This window comes from Eubalaena glacialis, chromosome 3 (assembly GCF_028564815.1).
Source record: "Eubalaena glacialis isolate mEubGla1 chromosome 3, mEubGla1.1.hap2.+ XY, whole genome shotgun sequence".
Classification (NCBI taxonomy): domain Eukaryota; kingdom Metazoa; phylum Chordata; class Mammalia; order Artiodactyla; family Balaenidae; genus Eubalaena; species Eubalaena glacialis.
In genome coordinates this window covers 112,790,518-112,814,504 of record NC_083718.1, presented here as the reverse complement: position 1 = coordinate 112,814,504, position 23,987 = coordinate 112,790,518, and the positions used below count along the sequence as shown (strand labels likewise).

General features: G+C 36.6%; 1 protein-coding gene across 1 annotated transcript in view; it reads left to right on the top strand.

The window, feature by feature from the left end:
- The window catches only part of CCDC18 (coiled-coil domain containing 18), a 109,012-nt gene that overhangs the window by 45,315 nt on the left and 39,710 nt on the right, over positions 1-23,987 (top strand). The window contains exons 15-17 of the mRNA XM_061186306.1: positions 16,808-16,942; positions 17,113-17,190; positions 21,794-21,910. Of these exons, the coding sequence (XP_061042289.1) occupies positions 16,808-16,942; positions 17,113-17,190; positions 21,794-21,910 (330 nt within the window). The remainder of the gene's footprint in view (positions 1-16,807; positions 16,943-17,112; positions 17,191-21,793; positions 21,911-23,987) is intronic.

Here is a 23,987-nt window from a genome sequence, read left to right as displayed (position 1 = left end):
GAACCTCCATACTGTTCTCCATAGTGGCTGTATCAATTTACATTCCCACCAACAGTGCAAGAGTGTTCCCTTTTCTCCACACCCTCTCCAGCATTTATTGTTTCTAGATTTTTTGATGATGGCCATTCTGACCGGTGTGAGATGATACCTCATTGTAGTTTTGATTTGCATTTCTCTAATGATTAATGATGTTGAGCATTCTTTCATGTGTCTGTTGGCAATCTGTATATCTTCTTTGGAGAAATGTCTGTTTAGGTCTTCTGCCCATTTTTGGATTGGGTTGTTTGTTTTTTTGTTATTGAGCTGCACGAGCTGCTTGTAAATCTTGGAGATTAATCCTTTGTCAGTTGCTTCATTTGCAAATATTTTCTCCCATTCTGAGGGTTGTCTTTTGGTCTTGTTTATGGTTTCCTTTGCTGTGCAAAAGCTTTTAAGTTTCATTAGGTCCCATTTGTTTATTTGTGTTTTTATTTCCATTTCTCTAGGAGCTGGGTCAAAAAGGATCTTGCTGCGATTTATGTCATAGAGTGTTCTGCCTATGTTTTCCTCTAAGATTTTGATAGTGTCTGGCCTTACACTTAGGTCTTTAATCCATTTTGAGTTTATTTTTGTGTCTGGTGTCAGGGAGTGTTCTAATTTCATACTTTTACATGTACCTGTCCAATTTTCCCAGCACCACTTATTGAAGAGGCTGTCTTTTCTCCACTGTATATGCTTGCCTCCTTTATCAAAGATAAGGTGACCATATGTGCGTGGGCTTATCTCTGGGCTTTCTATCCTGTTCCATTGATCTATATTTCTGTTTTTGTGCCAGTACCAAACTGTCTTGATTACTGTAGCTTTGTAATATAGCCTGAAGTCAGGAAGCCTGATTCCTCCAGCTCCATTTTTCGTTCTCAAGATTGCTTTGGCTATTCGGGGTCTTTCGTGTTTCCATACAAATTGTGAAATTTTTTGTTCTAGTTCTGTGAAAAATGCCAGTGGTAGTTTGATAGGGATTGCATTGAATCTGTAGATTGCTTTGGGTAGTAGAGTCATTTTCACAATGTTGATTCTTCCAATCCAAGAACATGGTATATCTCTCCATCTATTTGTATCATCTTTAATTTCTTTCATCAGTGTCTTATAATTTTCTGCATACAGGTCTTTTGTCTCCTTAGGTAGGTTTATTCCTAGATATTTTATTCTTTTTGTTGCAATGGTAAACGGGAGTGTTTTCTTAATTTCACTTTCAGATTTTTCATCATTAGTATATAGGAATGCAAGAGATTTCTGTGCATTAATTTTGTATCCTGCTACTTTACCAAATTCATTGATTAGCTCTAGTAGTTTTCTGGTAGCATCTTTAGGATTCTCTATGTATAGTATCATGTCATCTGCAAACAGTGACAGCTTTACTTCTTCTTTTCCGATTAGGATTCCTTTTATTTCTTTTTCTTCTCTGATTGCTGTGGCTAAAACTTCCAAAACTATGTTGAGTAATAGTGGTGAGAGTGGGCAACCTTGTCTTGTTCCTGATCTTAGTGGAAATGGTTTCAGTTTTTCACCATTGAGGACAATGTTGGCTGTGGGTTTGTCATATATGGCCTTTATTATGTTGAGGAAAGTTCCCTCTATGCCTACTTTCTGCAGGGCTTTTATCATAAATGGGTGTTGAATTTTGTCGAAAGCTTTCTCTGCATCTATTGAGATGATCATATGGTTTTTCTCCTTCAATTTGTTAATATGATGTATCATGTTGATTGATTTGCGTATATTGAAGAATCCTTGCATTCCTGGAATAAACCCCACTTGATCATGGTGTATAATCTTTTTAATGTGCTGTTGGATTCTGTTTGCTAGTATTTTGTTGAGGATTTTTGCATCTATGTTCATCAGTGATATTGGCCTGTAGTTTTCTTTCTTTGTGACATCTTTGTCTGGTTTTGGTATCAGGGTGATGGTGGCCTCATAGAATGAGTTTGGGAGTGTTCCTCCCTCTGCAATATTTTGGAAGAGTTTGAGAAGGATAGGTGTTAGCTCTTCTCTAAATGTTTGATAGAATTCACCTGTGAAGCCATCTGGTCCTGGGCTTTTGTGTGTTGGAAGATTTTTAATCACAGTTTCAATTTCAGTGCTTGTGATTGCTCTGTTCATATTTTCTATTTCTTCCTGGTTCAGTTTCGGCAGGTTGTGCATTTCTAAGAATCTGTCCATTTCTTCCAGGTTGTCCATTTTATTGGCATAGAGTTGCTTGTAGTAATCTCTCATGATCGTTTGTATTTCTGCAGTGTCAGTGGTTACTTCTCCTTTTTCATTTCTAATTCTATTAATCTGAGTCTTCTCCCTTTTTCTCTTGATGAGTCTGGCTAATGGTTTATCAATTTTGTTTATCTTCTCAAAGAACCAGCTTTTAGTTTCATTGATTTTTGCTATTGTTTCCTTCATTTCTTTTTCATTTATTTCTGATCTGATCTTTATGATTTCTTTCCTTCTGCTAGCTTTGGGGTTTTTTTGTTCTTCTTTCTCTAATTGCTTTAGGTGCAAGGTTAGGTTGTTTATTCGAGATGTTTCCTGTTTCTTGATGTAGGCTTGTATTGCTATAAACTTCCCTCTTAGAACTGCTTTTGCTGCATCCCATAGGTTTTGGGTCGTCGTGTCTCCATTGTCATTTGTTTCTAGGTATTTTTTGATTTCCCCTTTGATTTCTTCAGTGATCACTTCGTTATTAAGTAGTGTATTGTGTAGCCTCCATGTGTTTGTATTTTTTACAGATCTTTTCCTGTAATTGATATCTAGTCTCATAGCGTTGTGGTCGGAAAAGATACTTGATACGATTTCAATTTTCTTAAATTTACCAAGGCTTGATTTGTGACCCAAGATATGATCTCTCCTGGAGAATGTTCCATGAGCACTTGAGAAAAATGTGTATTCTGTTGTTTTTGGGTGGAATGTCCTATAAATATCAATTAAGTCCATCTTGTTTAATGTATCATTTAAAGCTTGTGTTTCCTTATTTATTTTCATTTTGGATGATCTGTCCATTGGTGAAAGTGGGGTGTTAAAGTCCCCTACTATGATTGTGTTGCTGTCGATTTCCCCTTTTATGGCTGTTAGTATTTGCCTTATGTATTGAGGTGCTCCTATGTTGGGTGCATAAATATTTACAATTGTTATACCTTCCTCTTGGATCGATCCCTTGATCATTATATAGTGTCCTTGTTTGTCTCTTGTAATAGTCTTTATTTTAAAGTCTATTTTGTCTGATATGAGAATTGCTATTCCAGCTTTCTTTTGATTTCCATTTGCATGGAATATCTTTTTCCATCCCCTCACTTTCAGTCTGTATGTGTCTCTAGGTCTGAAGTGGGTCTCTTGTAGACAGCATATATATGGGTCTTGTTTTTGTATCCATTCAGCCAGTCTGTGTCTTTTGGTGGGAGCATTTAATCCATTTACATTTAAGGTAATTATCAATATGTATGTTCCTATTCCCATTTTCTTAAATGTTTTGGGTTTGTTGTTGTAGGTGTTTTCCTTCTCTTGTGTTTCTTGCCTAGAGAAGTTCCTTTAGCATTTGTTGTAAAGCTGGTTTGGTGGTGCTGAACTCTCAGCTTTTGCTTGTCTGTAAAGGTTTTAATTTCTCCATCAAATCTGAATGAGATCCTTGCTGGGTAGAGTAATCTTGGTTGTAGGTTTTTCTCCTTCATCACTTTAAGTATATCCTGCCACTCCCTTCTGGCTTGCAGAGTTTCTGCTGAAAGATCAGCTGTTAACCTGATGGGGATTCCCTTGTGTGTTATTTGTTGTTTTTCCCTTGCTGCTTTTAATATGTTTTCTTTATATTTAATTTTTGAGAGTTTGATTAATATGTGTCTTGGCGTGTTTCTCCTTGGATTTATCCTGTATGGGACTCTCTGTGCTTCCAGGACTTGATTAACTATTTCCTTTCCCATATTAGGGAAGTTTTCAACTATAATCTCTTCAAATATTTTCTCAGTCCCTTTCTTTTTCTCTTCTTCTTCTGGGACCCCTATAATTCGAATGTTGGTGCGTTTAATGTTGTCCCAGAGGTCTCTGAGACTGTCCTCTGTTCTTTTCATTCTTTTTTCTTTATCCTGCTCTGCAGTAGTTATTTCCACCATTTTATCTTCCAGGTCACTTATCCGTTCTTCTGCCTCAGTTATTCTGCTATTGATCCCATCTAGAGTATTTTTAATTTCACTTATTGTGTTTTTCATTGTTGCTTGGTTCCTCTTTAGTTCTTCTACGTCCTTGTTAAATGTTTCTTGCATTTTGTCTATTCTATTTCCAAGATTTTGGATCATCCTTACTATCATTATTCTGAATTATTTTTCAGGTAGACTACCTATTTCCTCTTCATTTGTTAGGTCTGGTGTGTTTTGACCCTGCTCCTTCATCTGCTGTGTGTTTTTCTGTCTTCTCATTTTGCTTATCTTACTATGTTTGGGGTCTCCTTTTCACAGGCTGCAGGTTCGTAGTGGCCGTTGTTTTTGGTATCTGTCCCCAGTGGCTAAGGTTGGTTCAGTGGGTTGTGTAGGTTTCCTGGTGGAGGGAACTAGTGCCTGTGTTCTGGTGGATGAGGCTGGATGTTGTCTTTCTGGTGGGCATGTCCACGTCTGGTGGTGTGTTTTGGGGTGTCTGTGGCCTTATTATGATTTTAGGCAGCCTCTCTGTTAATGGATGGGGCTGTGTTCCTGTCTTGCTAGTTGTTTGGCATAGGGTGTCCAGCAATGTAGCTTGCTGGTCGTTGAGTGAAGCTGGGTCTTGATGTTGAGATGGAGATCTCTGAGAGATTTCTGCCGTTTGGTATTACGTGGAGCTGGGAGGTCTCTTGTGGACCAGTGTCCTGAAGTTGGCTCTCCCACCTCAGAGGCACAGCCCTGATGCCTGGCTGGAGCACCAAGAGCCTTTCATCCACACGGCTCAGAATAAAAGGGAGGAAAAAAATAGAAAAATAGAAAGAGGATAAAATAAAATAAAATAAAGCTATTATAATAAAAAATAAGAAAAAAAATTATTAAGAATAAATTTATTAAGAAAAATTTTTTTAATTTTTAAAAATAGATTTATTAATTTTTGTAACAAAAAGTAAGAAAAAATTAAGAAAAAAATTTATTAAGAAAAAAATTTTTTTAATTTTTTAAAATAAAAAATATGAAAAAACTTATTAAAAAATTTTTTTTTAATTTTTTAAAAATGGAAAATAAGGAAAAAATTATTAAGAAAACGTTTATTAGGGGAAAAAAATTTTTTAAGTAAAAAAAAAACAAAAACGGACGGACTTAACCCTAGGACTAACGATGAGAACAAAGCTATACAGACAAAATCTCACCCAGAAACATACACATATACACTCACAAAAAAAGGAAAAGGGGAAAAATTAATATATCCTGCTCCCGAAGTCCACCTCCTAAATTTGGGATGATTCGTTGTCTATTCAGGTATTCAACAGATGCAGGCACATGAAGTTTGTGGAGCTTTAATCCGCTGCTTCTGAGGCTGCTGGGAGAGATTTCCCTTTCTCTTCTTTGTTCACACAGCTCCCGGGGTTCAGCTTTGGATTTGGACCCGCCTCTGCATGTAGTTCGCCTGAGGGCGTCTGTTCCCCGCCCAGACAGAACGGGGTTAAAGGAGCAGCTGATTCGGGGGCTCTGGCTCAGTCAGGCCGGGGGGAGGGAGCGGTACGGAGGGGGCGGGGCGAGCCTGCAGAGTCAGAAGCCGGCGTGACGTTGCAGCAGCCTGAGGCGCGCCGTGCGCTCTCCCGGGGAAGTTGTCCCCGGATCACGGGAGCTTGGCCGTGGCGGGCTGCACTGGCTCCCGGGAGGGCTGGTGTGGAGAGTGACCTGTGCTCGCACACAGGCTTTTTGGTGGCAGCAGCAGCAGCAGCCTTAGCGTCTCATGCCCGTCTCTGGGGTCCGCGCTGATAACCGCGGCTCGCGCCCGTCTCTGGGGTCCGTGCTGATAGCCGTGGCTCGCACCCGCCTCTGGGGTCCGCGCTGATAGCCGCGGCTCGCGCCCGTCTCTGGAGTTCGTTTAAGCGGCGCTCTGAATCCCCTCTCCTTGCGTGCCGCGAAACAAAGAGGCAAGAAAACGTCTCTTGCCTCTTCGGCAGCTGCAGACATGTTCTCGGGCTCCCTCCCGGCTAGCTGTGGTGCGCTAGCCCCTTCAGGCTGTGTTCACACCGCCAACCCCAGTCCTCTCCCTGGGATCCGACCGAAGCCCGAGCCTCAGCTCCCAGCCCCCGCCCGCCCCGGCGGGTGAGCAGACAAGCCTCTCGGGCTGGTGAGTGCTGCTCGGCGCCGGTCTTCTGTGCGGGAGTCTCTCCGCTTTGCCCTCCGCACCCCTGTGGCTGCGCTCTCCTCCGTGGCTCCGAAGCTTCCCCCCTCTGCCACCCGCAGTCTCTGCCCGCGAAGGGGCTTCCTAGTGTGTGGAAACCTTTCCTCCTTCACAGCTCCCTCCCACTGGTGCAGGTCCCGTCCCTATTCTTTTGTCTCTGTTATTTCTTTTTTCTTTTGCCCTACCCAAGTACGTGGGGATTTTCTTGCCTTTTGGGAGGTCTGACGTCTTCTGCCAGCGTTCAGTGGGTGTTCTGTAGGAGCAGTTCCACGTGTAGATGTATTTCTACTGTATCTGTGGGAAGGAAGGTGATCTCCGCGTCTTACTCTTCCACCATCTTGCCCCTCCTCCGGGTTGTTTTTATGTAGTTATTGAGTTTTAGGACTTTTCCATATATTCTGGATATTGATCCCTTATCAAGGTATGTGATTTGCAAATATTCTCTCCCATTCTGTGGGTTTCCTTTTTACTCTGTTGAGAGTGTCTTTGGATGCACAGAATATTAGAATTTTCATGAAGTCCAGTTTGTCTATTTTTTCTTTTGTTGCCTATATCTTTGGTGTCATATTTAAGAAATTATTACCAAATTCAATGTCGTGAAGCTTTGGTTCTATGTTGTGAAGCTTTTCTATGTTTCCTTCTAAGAGTTTTAGTTTTTTAGGTCTTACATTTAGGTCTTTGGTCCATTTTGAGTTAAGTTTTATGTATAGTGCTAGCTGTGGGTCCAACTTCATTCTTTTGCATGTGGATATCCAGTTTTCTCAGCACCATTTGTTGAAAGGACTGTCCTTTCCCCCCACTGAATGATCTTGGCACACTTGTCAGAATCATTTGACCATATATGTGAGAATTTATTTCTGGGCTCTTGATTCTATTCCATTGGTCTATATGTCTGTCTTATGCGAAATCACAGTTTTTATTACTGTAGCTTTGTAATAGATTTGAAATCAGGAAGTGAGGGTCCTCCAGTTTTGTTCATTTTCAAGATTGTTTTGGCTCTTCAGGGTCCCTTGAGACTTCATATGAACTTTAGGATGGGTTTTTCTGTTTCAGCAAAAAATGTCATTGGGATTTTGTTAGGGATTGTATTGCATTGGGTAATATTGACATTTTAACAATATTACGTCTTCTAATCCATGAACGTGGAATATGTTTCTATTTATTTACATTTTCTTCAATTCTTTTTATCAGTGTTTTGTAATTTTAATTGTACAAGTCTTTCACCTCCTTGGTTAATTCCTAAGTATTTTATTCTTTTTGATACTATTGTAAATGAAATTGTTTTTGTAATTTTCTTTTCAGATTGTTCATTGTTCACATATAGGAATGCAACTGACTTTTGTGTGTTGAATTTCATCCTCTACTTTTCTGATTTCATTTATCAGTTCTAATAGTTTTATTGTGTGAAATCTTTAGGGTGTTCTAGGTATAAGATCATATCATCTACCAATAGATAATTTTACTTCTTCCTTTCCAACTTGGATGTCTTTTATTTCTTTTTCTTGCCTAATAGCTCTGGCTGGAACTTCCAGTATTATGTTGAATAGAAGTGGTGAGAGGGGCATCCTTTTTTGTTCCTGAGCATAGAGGAAAAGCTTTCAGTCTTTCACCGTTGAGTATGTTAGCTGTAGGTTTTTCATATAAGGCTTTTATTATGTGAAGGTAGTTTCCTTCTGTTGCTAATTTGTTGAGAGTGTTTATCATGATAGGGTGTTGAATTATGTCAAATGTTTTTTCTGCATCAATTGAGATGCTCATGTGTTTTTTTTTCTTTCATTCTGTTGATATTGCATATAACATTGATCAATTTTCATTGCATTCCAGGAATAAATTCCCCTTGGTCACTGTGTTTAATCCTTTTACTATGCTGCTGAATTTGGATTGTTAGCATTTTGTTGAGGATTTTTGCATCAGTGCTCATCACAGATATTTGTCTGTAGTTTTCTTTTCTTGTAATGTCTGGGTTTCATATCAGGTTAATGCTGGTCTTACAGTATTAGGGAGTATTCTCTCCTTAATTTTTTGGAAACATTTGAGGAGGATTGGTATTAGTTCTTTTTTATGTGTTTGGTAGAATTCATCAATAAAGCAAGCAGGTTCAGGGCTTTTCTTAGTTGGGAGATTTTTGATTTCCCATTCAATCTCCTTACTATTTATAGGTCTGTTCAGATTATCTGTTTCTTCATGATAGAGTCTTTGTAGGTTTTGTGTTTCTAGGAATTTGTCCATTTCATCTAGATTATCCAACTTGTTGGTATACAATTATTCATTGTACTTTCTTATGATCTTTTTTTATTTCTGTAGAATTGATAGTAATATTCCTACTTATATTTCTGCTTTTGGTAATATTCAGTCCTCTTTTTTTGACCACCTAGCTAAAGATTTGTCAATTTTGTTTATTTTTTTGAAGAACCAATTTTTCATTTCATTGATATTCTTCATTGTTTTTCTGTTCTCTATTTTGTTGATCTTTACTGTAATCTTTATTTTTCCTTCCTTCTGCTAGCTTTGGGTTTATTCTGTTCTTTTTCTTGTTTCTTATCTTTTAAAGTTAGGTTATTGACTTGAGATCTTCCTTGTTTTTTAATGTAAGCATTTATAGCTATAAATTACCCCCTAAACATTGTTTTTGCTGAGTCCTGTGAGTTTTCGTAAGTTGTGTTTTTGTTTTCATTCGTTTCTAAGTAGTTTCTAATTTCCCTTGTGAATTCTTCTTTGATTCATTGGTTATTTTTAAATGTATTGTTTAATAAATATCACAATATTGTGAATTTTCCAATTTTCCTTTTGTTGTTGATATCTAACTTCATCTCATTGTGGTTGGAGAATATACTTTATATGATATCTGTCTTGTAAAATTTATTGAGACTTAAATTTGTAGCCTAACATATTGTCTGTCCTGGAAAATATCCAGTGTGCACTTGCGAAGAATGTATATTTTATTGTTTTGGGGTAGAGTGAGCTGTGTATGTCTATTAAATATGTTTATGTTATTTATTATATGTTTATTAAATATTGTTTATTGTGTTGAGTCCTCTCTTTCCTTACTTATATTCTCTCTGGTTGTTCTACATATTATTGAGAATAGGCTATTGAAGTCTCCAAGTATTATTGTAGAACTGTCTATTTTTCACTTCAATGCTGTCTGTTTTTGCTTCATATATTTTGAAAGTCTGTCTTTGGTCTATAAGTGTTTGTAATTGTTATATCTTATTGCTATATTGTAATAACCTTATATTAATATATATTATCTGTCTTTGTCTCATAATCTTTTTAAATTTAAAGTATGATTTGTCTGATATTACTATAGCTATCCCTGCTCCTTTTTGGTTACTATTTGCGTGGACTATCTTTTCCCATCCTTTCATTTTTTATCTATTAGTATCTTTGGATCTAAAATGAGTCTCTTATCATAAATGGGTGTTGAATTTTGTCAAAAGCTTTTTCTGCATCTATTGAGATGATCATATGGTTTTTATTTTTCAGTTTGTTAATATGGTGTATCACATTGATTGATTTGCGTATACTGAAGAATCCTTGCATCCCTGGGATAAATCCCACTTGATCGTGGTGTATGATCCTTTTATTGTGTTGTTGGATTCTGTTTGCTAGTATTTTGTTGAGGATTTTTGCATCTAAATTGATCGGTGATATTGGTCTGTAATTTTCTTTTTTTGGTAGTATCTTTGTCTCTGGTTTTGGTATCAGGGTGATGGTGGCCTCATAGGATGAGTTTGGGAGTGTTCCTTCCTCTGCAATTTTTTGGAAGAGTTTGAGAAGGATGGGTGTTAGCTCTTCTCTAAATGTTTAATAGAATTCACCTGTGAAGCCATCTGGTCCTGGACTTTTGTTTGTTGGAAGATTTTTAATCACAGTTTCAATTTCATTACTTGTGATTGGTCTGTTCATATTTTCTATTTCTTCCTGGTTCAGTCTTGGAAGGTTATACCTTTCTAAGAATTTGTCCATTTCTTCCAGGTTGTCCATTTTATTGGCATAGAGTTGCTTGTAGTAGTCTTTTAGGATGCTTTGTATTTCTGCGGTGTCTGTTGTAACGTCTCCTTTTCCATTTCTTATTTTATTGATTTGAGTCCTCTCCCTCTTTATCTTGATGAGTCTGGCTAATGGTTTCTCAATTTTGTTTATCTTCTCAAAGAACCAGCTTTTAGTTTTATTGATCTTTGCTATTGTTTTCTTTGTTTCTATTCCATTTATTTCTGCTCTGATCTTTTTGATTTCTTTCCTTCTGCTAACTTTGGATTTTGTTTGTTCTTCTTTCTCTAGTTCCTTTAGGTGTAAAGTTAGATTGTTTATTTGAGATTTTTCTTGTTTCTTGAGGTAGGCTTGTATAACTATAGACTTCCCTCTTAGAACTGCTTTTGCTGCATCCCATAGGTTTTGAATCATCGTGTTTTTTCTTTTTTGAAATTTATTTATTTAAATATAAATTATTTAGTTAGTTTTGGCTGCGTTGTTCGCTGCTGCATGCGGGCTTTCTCTAGTTGCGGCGAGCGGGGGCTACTCTTTGTTGCGGTGCGTGGGCTTCTCATTGTGGTGGCTTCTCTTGTTGCGGAGCATAGGCTCTAGGCGCACGGGCTTCAGTAGTTGTGGCTCGCGGGCTCTAGAGTGTAGGTTCAGTAGTTGTGGCGCACAGGCTTAGTTGCTCCGCGGCACGTGGGATCTTCCCGGACCAGGGCTCGAACCTGTGTCCCCTGCATTGGCAGGCGGATTCTTAACCACTGTGCCACCAGGGAAGTCCCGGATCGTCGTGTTTTCATTGTCATTTGTCTCTAGGTATTTTTTGATTTCCTCTTTGATTTCTTCAGTGATCTCTTGGTTATTTAGTAACGTATTGTTTAGCCTCCATGTGTTTGTGTTTTTTATGCTTTTTCCCCTGTAATTCATTTCTAATCTCATAGCGTTGTGGTCAGAAAAGATGCTTCATATGATTTCAATTTTCTTAAATTTACTGAGGCTTGATTTGTGACCCAAGATGTGATCTACCCTGGAGAATGTTCTGTGCGCACTTGAGAAGAAAGTGTAATCTGCTGTTTTTGGATGGAATGTCCTATAAATATCAATTAAATCTATCTGGTCTATTGTGTCATTTAAAGCTTCTGTTTCCTTATTTATTTCCATTTTGGATGATTTGTCCATTGGTGTAAGTGAGGTGTTAAAGTCCCCCACTATTATTGTGTTACTGTCTATTTCCTCTTTTATAGCTGTTACCAGTTGCCTTATGTATTGAGGTGCTCCTATGTTGGGTGCATCTATATTTATAATTGTTATATCTTCTTCTTGGATTGATCCCTTGATCATTATGTAGTGTCCTTCCTTGTCTCTTGTAACATTCTTTATTTTAAAGTCTATTTTATCTCCAGAAAGTGGGCATAGAGGGAACCTACCTCAACATAATAAAGGCCATATACAACAAACCCACAGCAAACATCATTCTCAATGGTGAAAAATTGAAAGCATTTCCTCTAAGATCAGGAACGAGACAAGGATGTCCACTCTCACCACTATTATTCAACATAGTTTTGGAAGTCCTAGCCACGGCAGTCAAAGAAGAAAAAGAAATAAAAGGAATAAAAATTGGAAAAGAAGAAGTAAAACTGTCACTGTTTGCAGATAACATGATACTATACATAGAGAATCCTAAAGATGCCACCAGAAAGCTACTAGAGCTAATCAATGAATTTGGTAAAGTTGCAGGATACAAAATTACTGCACAGAAATCTCTTGCATTCCTATACACTAATGATGAAAAATCTGAAAGAGAAATTAAGGACACACTCCCATTTACCACTGCAACAAAAAGAATAAAAAACCTAGGAATAAACCTACCTAGGGAGACAAAAGACCTGTATGCAGAAAACTGTAAGACACTGATGAAAGAAATTAAAGATGATACCAACAGATAGAGAGATATACCATGTTCTTGGATTGGAAGAATGAATATTGTGAAAATGACTATACTACCCAAAGCAATCTACAAATTCAATGCAATCCCTATCAAATTACCAATGGCAATTTTTACGGAACTAGAACAAAAAATCTTAAAATTTGTATGGAGACACAAAAGACCCTGAATAGCCAAAGAAGTCTTGAGGGAAGAGAACGGAGCGGGAGGAATCAGTCTCCCTGATTTCAGACTATACTACAAAGCTACAGTAATCAAGACAATATGGTACTGGCACAAAAAACAGAAACATAGATCAATGGAACAAGATAGAAAGCCCAGAGATAAACCCACACACCCATGGTCAACTAATCTATGACAAAGGAGGCAAGGATACACAATGGAGAAAAGACAGTCTCTTCAATAAGTGGTGCTGGGAAAACTGGACAGCTACATGTAAAAGAATGAAATTAGAACACTCCCTAACACCATACACAAAAATAAAGTCAAAATGGATTCGAGACCTAAATGTAAGACCAGACACTATAAAACCCTTAGAGGAAAACATAGGAAGAACACTCTTTGATGTAAATCACAGCAAGATCTTTTTTGATCCATCTCCTAGAGTAATGGAAATAAAAACAAAAATAAACAAATGGGACCCAATGAAACTTAAAAGCTTTTGCACAGCAAAGGAAACCATAAACAAGACGAAAAGATAACCCTCAGAATGGGAGAAAATATTTGCAAATGAAAGAACGGACAAAGGATTAATCTCCAAAATATATAAACAGCTCATGCAGCTCAATATTAAAGAAACAAACAACCCAATCCAAAAATGGGCAGAAGACCTAAATAGACATTTCTCCAAAGAAGACATACAGATGGCCAAGAAGCACATGAAAAGCTGCTCAACATCACTAATTATTAGAGAAATGCAAATCAAAACTACAATGAGGTATCACCTCACACCAGTTAGAATGGGCATCATCAGAAAATCTACAAACAAAAAATGCTGGAGAGGGTGTGGAGAAAAGGGAACCCTCTTGCACTGATGGTGGGAATGTAAATTGATACAGCCACTATGGAGAACAGTATGGAGGTTCCTTAAAAAACTGAAAATAGAATTACGATATGATCCAGCAATCCCACTCCTGGGCATATACCCAGAGAAAACTGTAATTCAAAAAGACACATGCATCCCAAAGTTCATTGCAGCACTATTTACAATAGCCAGGTCACAGAAGCAACCTAAATGCCCATTGAGAGACGAATGGATAAAGAAGAAGTGGTACATATATACAATGGAATATTACTCAGCCATAAAAAGGAACGAAATTGGGTCATTTGTTGAGACATGGATGGATCTAGAGACTGTCATACAGAGTGAAGTAAGTCAGAAAGAGAAAAACAAATATCGTATATTAACGCATGTATGTGGAACCTAGAAAAATGGTACAGATGAACCAGTTTGCAGGACAGAAGTTGAGACACAGATGTAGAGAGCAAATGTATGGACACCAAGGGGGGAAAGCCGCAGGGGGGTGGGGATGGTGGTGTGATGAATTGGGCGATTGGGGTTGACATGTATACACTGATGTGTATAAAATTGATGACTAATAAGAACCTGCTGTATAAAAAAATAAATAAAATTCAAAAAAATAAAAAATAAATAAAATGAGTCTCTTTTAGACAACATATAGGTGGATGTGTGATTTTCTTCATTCTACCAATCTATGTCTCTTGGAGAGTTTAATCCATTTACATTTAAAGTAATTACTGATAAGGAGGGACTTCTGTCATCTTGCTCTTTGTTTTCTATATGCCTTAAAGCTTTTTTATCCCTCTTTTCCTACATTACTGTCTTCTTTTGAATTTAGTTGATTTTTTGTACTGAAATTTTAAAATTCCTTTCTCATTTCCATTTGTCTATATTTTATAGATATTTTCTTTGTGGTTACCATGGGGATTACATTTAACATCCTAAAGTTATAACACTCTAATTTGAATTTATGCCACTCTAATTTCAATAACATACAAAAACTCTGTTCCTTTATAGCTTTATCTCCACACCTTTTGTCACAAACTTACATCTTTATACATTGTGTGCCCCAAAACACAAACTGGTAATTCCTTCAAAAGGATTAGTCTCTTTTGTAGAAAACAAGATTTGGAGTTACAAACTAAAGTTACAGTAATACTAACTTTTGCACTAATAACTTTTTTTTTCCTTTATATGTATTAGTCTCTTAAATCATTTAGAAAACAAAAAGTGGAAGCTACAATCCATTGTTACGATAATGCTAGGTTTTACAATTGCCCATGTATTTATCTTTATGAAGATTTTTATTTCTCCATATGGCTTCAGGTTACCATCTAGTGTTCCTTCATTTCACCTTACAGAATTCCCTTGAGTATTTCTAGCGGGGCATGTCTAATGGTCACAGCCTCCCTCAACTTTTATCTGAGAATGTCTTAATTCCTCCCTCGCTTTTGAAGAACAGTTTTGCCAGATAGAGGATTCTTCGTAGACAGTTATTTTTTTTCTTTTGAATATCAGCCCACTGTCTCCTGACCCTCAAAGTTTCTGATGAGAAATCTGCATGTAATCTTATTGAGGATCCCTTATATGTGGTGATTTGCTTGTCTCTTGCTGCTTCAAGATTCTCTCTTTGTCATTGTCTTTTTCTTTTTCTTTTTTTTTTTTGTCTGTGCCACGTGGCATGTGGGATCTTAGTTCCCTGACCAGGGGACCAGGGATCGAACCAGTGCCCCCTGTGTTGGGAGCTTGGAGTCTTAACCACTAGACCACCAGGGAAGTTCTTGTCATTGTCTTTTGAAAGTTTGATTATAATGTGTCTCATTGTGGGTCTTTTTGAGTTCAACTTACTTGGATTTTGTTGAGATTCTTGGATGTTTATATCATGTATTTCATCGAATTTGGGGCATTTTCAGTCATTATTTCTTCAAATATTCTCTCTCTCTTTCTCCCTTCCTTCTGGGACTTCCATGATGTGCATACTGGTGTGCTTGATGGTGTCCAACAGGTCCCTTATGTTCTGTTCACTTTCTTCAATCTTTTTTCTTTCTGTTCCTCTAATTTCTGATATGTTATTTATTTTCATTTGAGTGTTTTCATTTCACAGTTCTTTGGTTTTAGTATTTTCTAGTTAACCTGTTGCTGCTATTATCACATATGTATAATTTTTATACACTTGTGTATATGCACAAATATACATATAAACATATCAGTTTACTCATGTTTTGTCTTCACAAAAGTTTTTTGGACATTTGATACCACCAGTCAGTTAGTGGTGAAGTTGTAAGGAGTGAGACTTACACATTTCTAGTGAAAGTATAAGTTTTGATGCACTTTGAAGAGAAATACCTAATGAAGTTAGAAATGTGCATATCCTACAACCAGGAAGTCCACTTCTAGGTGGTATGTTCTAAAGAAACTCTAATACATGTGTTTAAAGAGACATGTACAAAGGATGTTATTGTAACATTATCATAATAGTGAAAAAGCAATATCTAACTGTTTCTGAGTAGAAGAATGAACAAACTAGTTTGTTGTTACAGTGGAATACTGTATTATCATAAAAATATGAACTAGATCCACATATGGATACATGGATAAATATTTAAAACTATTAAGTGAAAAAAATAAGTTGCTGAAACTTGCAGAAGTGTTGATATTGTCTGTGAATTTTTTTTTTTTAATTTTATTTATTTATTTATTTATGGCTGTGTTGGGTCTTCGTTTCTGTGCAAGGGCTTTCTCTAGTTGCGGCATGTGGGGGCCACTCTTCATCGCGGTGCGCGGGCCTCACTATCGCGGCCTCTCTTGTTGCGGATCACAGGCTCCAGACGCGCAGGCTCAGCAATTGTGGCTCACGGGCCTAGTTGCTCCGCGGCATGTGGGATCTTCCCAGACCAGGGCTCGAACCCGTGTCCCCTGCATTGGCAGGCAGATTCTCAACCACTGCGCCACCAGGGAAACCCTATGTGGATTTTCAAAACAAAATTATGTTACATATTGTTCATGGATCTACATATATAGTTAAAAGCACAAAAAACATGTATGAGAATGAAACACACCAGAGAATGATATAGAACAATTTCAACATAGTATTGGTGAGGGAGGGAAGGGATAAGACATGGACTTGTGATTTCATTTCTTCTCTAAAAGGAGAGAAACTGAAGGAAATTTGGCAAAATGCAATAAGCTATGTAATTTCAGTAGTAATTTAAATTGTGAGTGTTATGTTTTTTCTGTGTACAGTTGACCCTTGAACAATTTGGGAGTTAGGGGTGCCAACCCTTGTGCAGTTGAAAATCCACATATAACTTTACAGTCAACCCTTCCTTTCCATAGTTCCCATCTGTGGATTCAACCAACCGCTGATGGTGTAGTGCTGTAGTACATATTTATTGAAAAGAATCCATGTATAAGTGGACTCAGGCAGTTTAAAACTGTCTTGTTCAAGGGTCGTCTGTATTTAAAATGTTTCAAATTAAAAAAATAATAATATTAAAATTAATAAATCCTGTTTCTATGTTTAGCTTGAATCTCAACTAGAGAAAAAAGAACAACAATTTAAAGAACAAGAAAAGACTATGTCCATGTTGCAGCAAGATATAATATGTAAACAACATCACCTTGAATCACTAGACAGACTCTTGACGGAAAGCAAAGGGGTAAAATCATCTTTATAAAAGTGCTGTTTAAAAGCTGACCAGTATTTTAAGTTTATGTTTCTTTAACATACCTTTAATTCTAATCAAATCAGTTGTTTAACAACCTGTTACTAATGCTGAAATATTTATACACGTATGTATATTTTTGCTACCAATCTGTATGTTTTCAGGAAATGGAAAAGGAAAATATGAAGAAAGATGAAGCTTTGAAAACATTACAGAACCAAGTATCTGAAGAAACAATCAAGGCTAGTATGCTAATACTTTAAAAAATTTTCTTTTTATTTATTTATTTTCTTAATGGAGACATTCCTGTGGCTTTTTAGTTTTCTCTATAAATTGTAAAAAAAACATTTACATAAAAATAAAGTGGTAAAAATTTTACATAAGTCAATGAACTTAGTTTCTTTAAGTAGTATATTTTTCGTTGTGAATTATGATCTTAATTATTTGATAGTTGATAATCTAGTTTGTAGATTAACCTCTTTCCTTTTTATAATACCTTAAGAAAGATTTGTTTTTTAACAAAAATGTATTTTTTAAACTGTAGCTACTTACTAACATTACCAGTAAAAAATTAGCAAAGGAAGTGGAGAGAGATGAAACTACAAACAATACAGTTTTGCTTCTTTTTACCAGTTCTGCTATATGATTAAATAGGGAATAAATCCAGAATTTCTGGGTAAAATACAGTTTTGTGTCTAGGATAACCTTATGGTTAAAAGCATGGGCTTTGAAGCTAAACTGACTTGGGTTTTAGTTCTGGCTTCAGTGTGCTTATTAACTGACTGTAACCTTGGCTAGGTTATTTAAACTCTGAACGTTAATTTCTTCATCAGTAAAATAGGGATCACAATGCCCTAGAAGAAGGTGGGTTTGAGGATTAAATGAAATGAGGTACATAAAATACTTAGCACATACTAAGTTACTCAGAGTTTGCTAAGTAATTACTATATATTCAATGTTTTCTCCTTTGCATTTTTAGTGCTAAAAATAGTTTCAAATATGCTGTGACCTTCATTCTGTCATATATGGATTAAATATAAAGGATATTTAAAAAATCCAATGTTATTTACTTTTTGCCTAGTACTCTGTTTTTCATCCATTTTGTGACCATGTATACCCTCATAAACCCAATTATATATTTATCCATAACTTTCCTATAGTATTCTCCAAAACTTTTAACATTTAATGCCATGTCAGTTCATTTCCTCATGTAAAAATAACCTCTAAGATCATTAATATTTAAAAAATTATTATTGTACAAAGGTTGTAGGCATGATATAATTTCATTAAATAAAATCCATATTGCCACTTAACTCCTGTTTTTCATTAAATTACCTAACACATCTAGCCAGTCATCTGGTAAGTTATTTTCATTTGTTAATAATCAGATATGAGACAGGAAGGAAATCAGCTAAAGAATGAATTATGATGTTAGGTTTTATTCCTTTGGTACCTTTAGTAGATTTGCTTTCATTGAAACTATACTAAATGATTCTTTTCTTTCTTTTTTTTTTTTTTTTTCTTTTTCTTTGAGATGCACTGCGCGGTCTGTGGGATCCTAGTTCCCCGCCAGGGGTGGAACCTGGGCCCTCAGCAGCGAAAGCACCGAGTCTTAACCACTGGCCTGCCAGGGAATTCCCTAAATGATTCTAACATATCAAATAGAAGTTTGAAATCTAGTCTTCTTTTCTTGATTATGTCATTACCACCTTCTTTCTTGACTTTTGGCCATGTCCCTCTGCATGCCTCAGTTTGTTCTTTGCATAAAAAATTATGAAATTTTCTATCTGCAGGAGAGTTATAAGGATCAGTTTAAAGTTATGTCACTTATAGAAGTATGATAATGATAGCTGGAAGACTGATGGGAAGTTTATGAACTGGTAACAAAAAACCAATAAATTAAAGCAATTATGTTAGCTGCTATTAAATAGAAAATTGAGAAGGTGCTTATTAGCAATTTCATTTGTTTATTTTATTTGTTTTGCTTTGCTTTTATTTTCCACTCTAGATTTTTGTGTGTGTTTTATTTCCCCAAAGAAAGTTAAAGTTATAAGTAGAAAAAAAATAAACAAAAAAGACTAGCTTAGATGCTTCTGTTGAAAGTAGGTAGCGTAGAGCCCCTATGTGATTGCCTCCAGAATATGCCCCCGAGGAGGTTCTTTGGTTTAGCAGAGCAGTGTCTTTGTTTTGACTCTATTCATTCACGTACATATATATATACATGTATATTTATGAGTAGTTTGTACACAGTGAATGATGTTTATTTGTATGAGATTTAGAGTCTCAAGCTCTTTGTTCAAATGAGAAGTCCAACAGAGTAGTAGATGTTTTGGTTTTTATTATTTATTAGTTTTAATTAATTTATTTTTAATTAAATTTTATTTTGAAAAATTTCAAACCTACAAAATGAAAGACTAGTACAGAGAACATCTGTGTACCTTTCATTTAGATTTACTGTCTTTTAAACTCTAACCATACTCACTTCATCTCTCTCTGCACACACATGCACATGCCTTCGTGCGCATGCACCCACCCAGTCCCACCCCCACTCACACATTTCCTTTTTGCTAGTCCACCTGTGAGAAGGTTGCAGATGTCATGATACTTTACACCCTTAATCTTAAACTTGGGTCTCCTATGTATAGAAACTTTCTCCTACCTGATTACACCATCTCTATACACCATAGAAAGTCAACATTAATTCAGTAACACCATTCAACACACTGTCCATACTGAAAATTTCCCAATTATTTAAAAATGTTCTTAATAATCTTGCTGCTCAAAGCATGATCTGGCAGCATCACTATCACCCGGGAACTTGTTTGACTTGCAGAATATCTCAGACCTACTGAACAGAGCTGGAACTAAGGTGAAGCAAGGGAGGTGCCTCTGGCATACAATTTAAGGAGACATTTACTCTCTGGGTTGTACAAGTGAAGGGTATGCATTTGCATGATCCTGAGAGTGAGTACCTCCTTAAACTTTGAGCCCTAGAACCTCCTTTGTCTCACCCTAGACCTGGCTCTGGTACTGAATTAGGGTGTCCAGGTGATTTGTATGAACATTAAATTGTGAGAGACACTACTTTAGCTTGTTCCTTTTCTTTCCCCAATTTATAATGCAATCATAATTCATGTTTTGCTTTTGGCTTTTTAGATTCCCCTAAACTCACTGTCTCCTATTCTTCACGACACTGACTCTTTGGAAAAGTCTAGGTCAACCGTAATAGCACACACACCACAATTGTGGATTATACTGTGGGTTATACTGTGTCCTTCCCACTGCTTCACATCAGGAGGCACATAATGTCACACCACCCCATTATTGGCTTTGCCAATCTTGACACCTATTATTTAAGGTGGTTACTGCTAGATCTCAGTATTTTAAGGGCATAATTTTTCCTTTATAATTAATAAGCAATACATAGAGTGATTCTTTGAAGCCATGTTCAAAGTCCTGTCCCTCAACAAACTAGTGACCAATGGTTTTAACATCTAGTGATGAATCTTGCCTGATTGAGTTTTTATGTTGTTAATTTTTATCACATGTGATGTTCTGACAGTCATAGATTTTTTTTTTCTGTGTGTGGAAGATGATACAAGTACCAATGCTTATTCTCATGCTTAATAGAGAAAACTTGTAAATATTTATGCCTCTCATAAAAGACTTTAAAAATTATTATTAGGGCAACAGTTTATTAACAAAGATAATTAATCAAAATTGTAAGCTTTTTAACTGTTAATGGTTATATTCACACGCTATAGGGGCAGGCTTTGAAAACTGTGTCTTTCAGTTGTGCCTCTTTTTAGAAATAAGAGTTGGAAAGATAATTTCATGATGTAGGATAGTATCTTGCAAGAGGGAACATTTTTCTTTTTCTCCTTATCTTGTTGAAATTTCTTTCACACTTTCATGACTACTTACTAGAATGCTATTAGCGTTGAGGAAAGAAAAAAAAAAATACTCCCGAGAAGCTCAGAAATACAATAAGGAAAAGAAAGGAACAAGACAAGAATGAATCTTATTAACAGATGGGATATGGAGCATGTGTACAAATTCTGAAAAATTTTACTGAATTTGAGTTGCTCTTTGCTCATTCGCTCTTTAATGTTGAGGTAGCGTGAAGCATTTGCAGCTTTATGAACACTTGAACCAAGTTACATTGCTGCCTTTCTGAAAATGTTTTCACTGATTCAAAGCAAAAGCAGCCTTCTCCTTCTTACCTAAGTTTTTTTTTCATTAGCTGACAAAAACATTTCATTTTCTTAGTGACTTCAGCATATTCAGAATATTCGCACTATAGCATTTTTAGCACAGTACACCAGTTTGTACTCACTTTATTATTTTTCTTGATCAAGGGAACTTAAGGAATAGGTTTAAATACTGCTTACCTTTTTAGGTAAATGTTTCAGGGTGTCTGGCCTGCAGGTCCTTGACAATTGGCCCCAGTCTATCTTGCCAGTCCCATCCTTCCAGTACCCATCTCTTACAAATTCATGGTTTTGGTACCCTAAGCTCCTGCCAACTTCTAACCATTCCTTTTCACAGTGCCTTGTCTCTGAATGTACTTCCCTCTTCCTAGAATGCCCTTCTTCACTTGTTCATGTCCATTTATTCTTCAGGACTCCAGGCACTGGTTTCCTCTTTGGTTTCCTAGTTTGCAGTAATAATTAGTTTTCTAAATAAATCTCTTCTTTAATAGCATTTTATATCCTAAGTTGGACTGTATATTCACTGGTTGAAGCAGTGAGGTAACATTAGGAGATAACGCTGTAAAATATTGAGCATATAATAAGAACTCATTAGTATTGGTTGATTTTCCTTTTTTGCTTTTTTTCTGCTTAGGTCAGACAACTAGATTCAGCATTGGAAATTTGTAAGGAAGAACTTGCTTTGCATTTGAACCAATTGGAAGGAAATAAAGAAAAGTTTGAAAAACAGCTAAAGAAGAAATCTGAAGAAGTAAATTAATATTTCCTTTAAATATAGCATATTTTTCAAGTGATTTCTTTTTGAGATATTGTTTATTTTCAAGATACTTTAAAAGTACATTTTTATATAGCTGATATAAAAAAATTTTTCCAGTAAAACGTAAACTCCAATTTTATATTCTTTTTTAAAAAAATAAATTTATTTATTTATTTATGGCTGTGTTGGGTCTTCGTTGCTGCTTATGGACTTTCTCTAGTTGAGGAGAGCGGGGGCTACTCTTCATTGCAGTGCGCGGGCTTCTCATTGCAGTGGCTTCTCTTGTTGCAGAGCATGGGCTCTAGGTGCACAGGCTTCAGCAGTTGTCGCATGCAGGCTCAGTAGTTGTGGTGCGTGGGCTCCAGAGTGCAGGCTCAATAGTTGTGGCGCATGGGCTTAGCTGTTCCGTGGCATGTGGGATCTTCCCAGACCAGGGATCGAACCCATGTCCCCTGCATTCGCAGGCAGATTCCCAACCACTGTGCCACCAGGGAAGTCCCCAATTTTATATTCGTTAAGAAACAAACATATGACGTATAAAACACAAAATATGACTCCTTAAAATTCTGATTCTATTATCTCTTTTTAGGGAATCAGGAGATTATTGTTGATCACAGAGTAATTCTAACATAAAATGATTAACACTTAGAATATTATTTTAGATTTAGAGGTATAAAATTCTTCAAATTTTTTCCATTTTGTTTTTTCTTCCTCTATTTGTCTGAAGGATTGAGAATTAGGTTTATAAATTCAACTTTCTTTATTGAGAAGAATTTCTCAGATACTAGATAGAAGACTTTTCTTGAATTATCTTATTCATCTCTGTATACTCATTGTCAACCACTTTGCTTTCAACATAATAGGTAGTCACTAAATATTTGCTCAAAGGAATAATCTTAATGAAGAATTCCTTTATTTCTTTGTTAGAATTTATAATATATATATTTAAACCTTAACTTCATGTTTAGAAATAATCAACAAATCGGACTTCCCTGGTGGCACAGTGGTTAAGAATCCACCTGCCAATGCAGGGGACATGGGTTCGAGCCCTGGTCCAGGAAGATCCCACATGCCGCGGAGCAGCTAAGCCCGTGCGCCACAACTACTGAGCCTGTGCTCTAGAGCCCTCAAGCCACAACTACTGAGCCCGTGTTCCACAACTACTGAAGCCCACACACCTAGAGCCGGTGCTCCACAACAAGAGAAGCCACCGCAATGAGAAGCTTGTGCACCGCAACGAAGAGTAGCCCTCGCTCGCTGGAACTAGAGGAAGCCTGCACGCAGCAACAAAGACCCAACACAGCCAAAAATAAAATAAATAAATAAAATTAAAAAGAAAACACCTTTCTTAAAAAAAAAAGGAAATAGTCAACAAATCTTCATCAAAGATGCATCACATAATTATATAACTTCAGAGGTTAAAACAAAAACTTTGTATTTTATATGGTCCTGTCTTCTTCCTTCTACTTCCCTTCATGAAGGTTTTTATAGCATCTTTCACAGGTGGGCATATATTTCTGTATTCCAATATATGGAAATTAAACCACGTAAACTATAGATACTTATACTTTTTAGAATAGGAGTGTGATTTTTTTTCCCACTGGGATCTTCTTTAAACCATTATTTAGGCATTTACTTATTTTTATTTACTTATTTTTTGGCCGCACCCTGCAGCATGTGGGATCTTAATTCCCTGACCAGGGATCAAACCTATGCCGTCTGCAGTGGGAGCTCAGAGTCTTAACCACTGGACTGCCAGGAAAGTCCCTATTTAGGCATTTAAATTCTGTAGCCCTCACTGCACTCCAGCATAAATGGACTTGGCAGAGATGGAATCTGGAGACAGGCAGTGTTTGTAATCAGAGAGTTTGCTGAGATTTAGAATTTGTATTCTTAGAAATAGCATCAGAGACTTGGGTGGATAAGAGGCATTTACCCAAAATGAACTTATAACTTTTTTCAGAATAGCAGGAAGTATAAACCTAGGCTGGAACTGGATTAGAAATCAGAAGTGGTAGTCAGGTTTGTACAACCATACTAGAGAAAAAGTAAGTAAGTAAATTAAAAAGAT